This window comes from Rhincodon typus, unplaced genomic scaffold (genome assembly GCF_021869965.1).
Source record: "Rhincodon typus isolate 14 unplaced genomic scaffold, sRhiTyp1.1 hic_rhity00012981, whole genome shotgun sequence".
NCBI lineage: Eukaryota > Metazoa > Chordata > Chondrichthyes > Orectolobiformes > Rhincodontidae > Rhincodon > Rhincodon typus.
In genome coordinates this window covers 1,452-5,807 of record NW_025978619.1, presented here as the reverse complement: position 1 = coordinate 5,807, position 4,356 = coordinate 1,452, and the positions used below count along the sequence as shown (strand labels likewise).

The 4,356-nt window shown below is 41.3% G+C and overlaps 1 protein-coding gene across 1 annotated transcript; it reads left to right on the top strand.

Annotated features, from left to right (window-relative positions):
* The first annotated feature begins 369 nt into the window (after window positions 1–369).
* On the top strand, window positions 370–4,034 carry LOC109934564 (zinc finger protein 391-like). The gene is made up of 2 exons (XM_048594690.1): window positions 370–575; window positions 1,042–4,034. The coding sequence occupies exon 2, from the start codon at window positions 1,432–1,434 to the stop codon at window positions 2,035–2,037; it is 606 nt and encodes a 201-aa protein (XP_048450647.1). The 5' UTR covers window positions 370–575; window positions 1,042–1,431; the 3' UTR covers window positions 2,038–4,034.
* The last annotated feature ends 322 nt before the right edge of the window (window positions 4,035–4,356 follow it).

The following is a 4,356-nucleotide window of genomic DNA, read 5'->3' as shown; positions in this document are numbered from 1 at the left end:
ATTCATGTTAGCTGATCACCTCCCTCAATGCCATTTTCCAGTTGTGATGAAATTTGTTTATCAAATTTCTCATATAACTTTTTGAAATTTGATTTCAAGCTTATGGCAAATGGATGGTTGTTACTTTTGTGAAAGGTTATTAAAAAAAAAGTGTCAGTCAATCCTTCCAGAACCATGATCTCATCCAATATGTATAACAGAGCAGGGAACTGCTGTACTGTTAACAGTAAGCTGTTGGTACTGTGCAGCATTTAGGACTGGAAGCGTAAACATTAAGAGCCATCAGTTTGTTTTTGACTTAGTATAATCAGGGCTTAGGAAACTCAAATATTGAAGTTTTCAAGCAGTTTTGAAAAGACTTTGAAAAGTACAGGGAATAAATTCCCTGACCAGAAAGTCAGTTTCAGTAAATTACAGACCAGGAGTGGTTGGTTCAAAGCTTGCAGTTTTATGGGCACTGAAGTAAGAAGAATTCAAAGTTCAGAAGAAAGAACTGAGAAAAGTCAGCTGAATTACATGAGAAGATTTGAGGCAGACCTCTCTGGATTTGGGTCTGTAAAGTGATGGTTTATGGAGTAAGTGAAAACTTTGTTGTGTGTTTAAGATCTTTTAAACTCTGTGCTCCACTTAGATTGTTTGGTGTGGTTTATTTTATAATTTTTCCAATTATGTAATAAGCTTTAAACTGTTCTAGATGATAACATGTTAATAACTTTACAGGTAAATATGGCCTTTGCCAGCACAACTTAAGCTCATAGTGAATTGACAACCCATTTTACACTCCACCTGACTGTCTTTTTAATTGCCCTCACGGTGGCTGGGAAGATGGGGTCTGGGTGGTGGAAAGAAAGGAGTTACACTGTCTGTTCCTGGTCACTATCCACTGTCCCAGTTGGGACCGGAGTGTGTGACAGTCAAGTGAGGAAAAAAGAAAGGGGAATAGCACTCACTATGGAACAGTTTCTAACTGAGGAGTCAGCCCCTTCAGAAAAGGAGTAGAGGGAGTTGGAGGAAATCATGTTTTCTTTTCCTGTTTTACAGAAGGATTGCACCGTTCTAACCAAAGAATACAGAGTGGATAGATATTTCAGATAGATGCTCGACCATCACAGAAGGAACAATTGTACAACGCTGGAAGGACATCCAGTCCCTTCACAGCATGGCAGTGAAACCATCATCTGGAAATCGGTCAGATCAGGGAGGTTTGACTTATCATCAGATCTGAAACTGGTCAGTGGTGTGGAGCCTTCCATCAGAGCCAACCTTTCTGAAGGTTTGGCTGAGGGTGATCGGTCAGGGAGAGACTGGGAAGAAGTGTGAGTGGCTCCAAGTGTGGTGAGAGCTTCATTCATTCATCAAACATCAAAGTGTCCTACAATTCTTTTAATAACAATGCATTTGTGGTATACCTGTTAATGAAAGGACAACATCATGGAAGAGAAACGCTTCAAGTGTGAGGTTTGTGACAAAGCTTTTGTGAAATCTACTCATCTCCTGATACACCAGAGAATTCACACAGGGGAGAAACCATTCAGGTGTCAGGTATGTCAGGCGGCTTTCACCCAATCCTCCCACCTCCTGACCCACCAGAGGTTTCACACAGGAGAAAAACCATTCACATGTCAGGTTTGTAATAAATCATTCTCGCAGTCATCAGGTCTCCACACACACCAACGTGTTCACACAGGGGAGAAACCGTACATGTGCAAAGTGTGTGACAAATCATTCTCAGTGTCATCTGCTCTCCGCAGGCACCAGCAGATTCACACAGGGGAAAAGCCATTTGTGTGCAAGATTTGTGATAAATCATTCTCACGGTCAACAGGCCTCCGTGAACATCAACGCACTCACACAGGGGAGACACCGTACACTTGTGAGATGTGTGACAAATCATTTTCACGGTCAGGGAACCTCCGCACACACCAACGCAACCACACTCGGGAGAAGCTGTTCAAGTGCAAGGTTTGTGACATATCATTTTCAACATCGTTGAAACTCTGTGAACACCAATGTAGTCACAGGGGGGAAATCATTTAATTTCTGAGGTATGTGACAAATCATTCTCAGGTTCATGAAACTTTCATAAACATCAATGCATTCACACAAGATATACAAGCAAGGGAAGCAGATGTATGTCACCAACATGCTGTTGGGAGCTGTACTCTCTCTGAAGGAAGTTGATGCTGCGAGAGTATGGAACCTTCCAAATTTATCCAGCAACTGTATGAAATGCTCTGAGATCATCAGCTCAGCAGAGACATTGAGTCTGACATACAAACATTTTCCTCAGATTATGGAAACTACACAATGAAATGCAACTCTTCAAATGTTACCGGAAGTTGTGATGAAAAGATGGCCTGAAACCATCAGAGACACCCCTGTGACTGAGTATTGGACAGGGATGAAGTGATCACCCAAGGTGGTATTTTATACAAAGGAAGCAGGGTCATTATTCCAAAGAGATGCTGAAGCAAATCCCATACAAACCACTAAGGAATTAAGTCAAGTCTGAGGAAAGAAAGAGTAGTCATCTACTGACCAAACGTGAGCAATGAGATGAAGGACCACATCAGCCAATGCAGCGCTTGTAATGAACATCAAACTAAACAATTTAAAGAGCTGCTCATGACTCGTGACATTCCCAGACAGCCCATGGATGAAGCACGGAGTACAGCTCTTCATTGACAGTGGAACTGATTTTCTTGTCACAGTTGGTGATTATTCAGGCAGCAGGGAGTTAGAGCAGCTGATGTTGGCGACAGTGAGATTGTAGAATATCTGAAAGCACATGACATTCCTGACATTGTGATGAGTGACAATGACCTCAGTTCATGAGTGAAGAATTCAGACACTTCATGAATGATTGGAAAATCCAGGACCACACATCATCTCCACACAACCCCAGTCAAATGGAAAGGCTGAGACCAAGGTGAAAATTGCCAAAGGATTGTCAAAAAAATCCTCTTGATTCAGCACAGATGTGTACAGTGCAATCTGAGGGGAGGAAACACACTGCCTGAAGGCAGGGAAAGTTGTTTAGTCTGGCGACAAATGTCACAATGCACCCACAATACTCAATAACTAAAAATCCATTGAGATCAGAGTATTGACAGTGGAGACAGTGGCATAATGGTTCTGTCACTCATAATCGAGAACATATTCTGGTGACAAGGGTTTGATTCTCATGGTAGATGATGAAATCTGAATTCAGTAAATATCTAGAATAAAGAAAAACTAGTCTAAATGATAATCATGCAACAATTGTCATGAACTTCACCCCCCACCGCGCCCTGCAGTTCATTGACACATTTGCCATCTTTACCTGGTCTGACCTATGTGTGACTCCAGATTTACAGAGCAATTGGTTGACTGTCAACTGCTCTCTCAGCAATAAATTATGGACTAGCCAGGAACACCAAATCCCAATTGATTTTAAACAGTGTAACATGATCAAAGTGGTAATTAGCTAAATTTCTTTTCAGCAGGACTGCCAAATAGTTGTTTGAATTGCATGTTGGGAGCTACTTGGAGTGCCAACATTCAATACACTCAACAAATGAGAGGTCACTTAGGTACTAGGGACCTGTGTTCTGAAACTGTCACCTCAATTGTACACACTGCACTTGAACAATCAGATGCACCATTGTACCTGAAGACATCTATTTCCACTTGGAGAAGCTCCTCCGTCACACAGTTAGCTGACGAGGCAGGTCTGATTTCATTGACTGAGGAACTGAATGACCATCAGTCACAAAGGTCAACCATTTACCAACAAATTGGCAACAACAACATTCTCCAGAGAGGCAACGTCACCTCAGGAACCAGCAGATGCCAAATGAACAGCCAACAATTCATTGGCATGCCTTAAGAAGACTCAGTGCTTTAAAGATTATCGGAGTAATATTGTGCAGAAACAGACAAAATTGAAATAGACTGAAGTTTTCTTTCTTGATCTGTAGTAATTTTCATGATAGAATATATATATGTGGATCATATTGTAAATACTGTATATAATTTATTTTTCTTTCCATAAAATTGACATGTTTTGGTTATTCCCTTTGTATACTGTGGTTTGTCATGTTTATCTAACCTCTGATGTACCGTGCATTAAAGATTTTGGGCAGTATCCATTTTCCACACCACATGGAACAGTATCATGCTTCAAGGGACTTGCCCTTTTTTCTAGTTCTGTGAGCTCTCTCCACTTCAGACCGGGTGATTCCCCTTGCATAGTCATAGAGATATACAACACAGAAAATGTCACCTCAATTGTACACACTGCACTTGAACAATCAGATGCCATTGTACCTGAAGACATCTACCTCCAACTGCTCCTCCGCACAGTTAGCTGATGAG

Bases quoted from the DNA above. Each gene is read 5' to 3' on its own strand.
- LOC109934564 (XM_048594690.1), top strand. From the start codon at position 1,432: ATGGAAGAGAAACGCTTCAAGTGTGAGGTTTGTGACAAAGCTTTTGTG.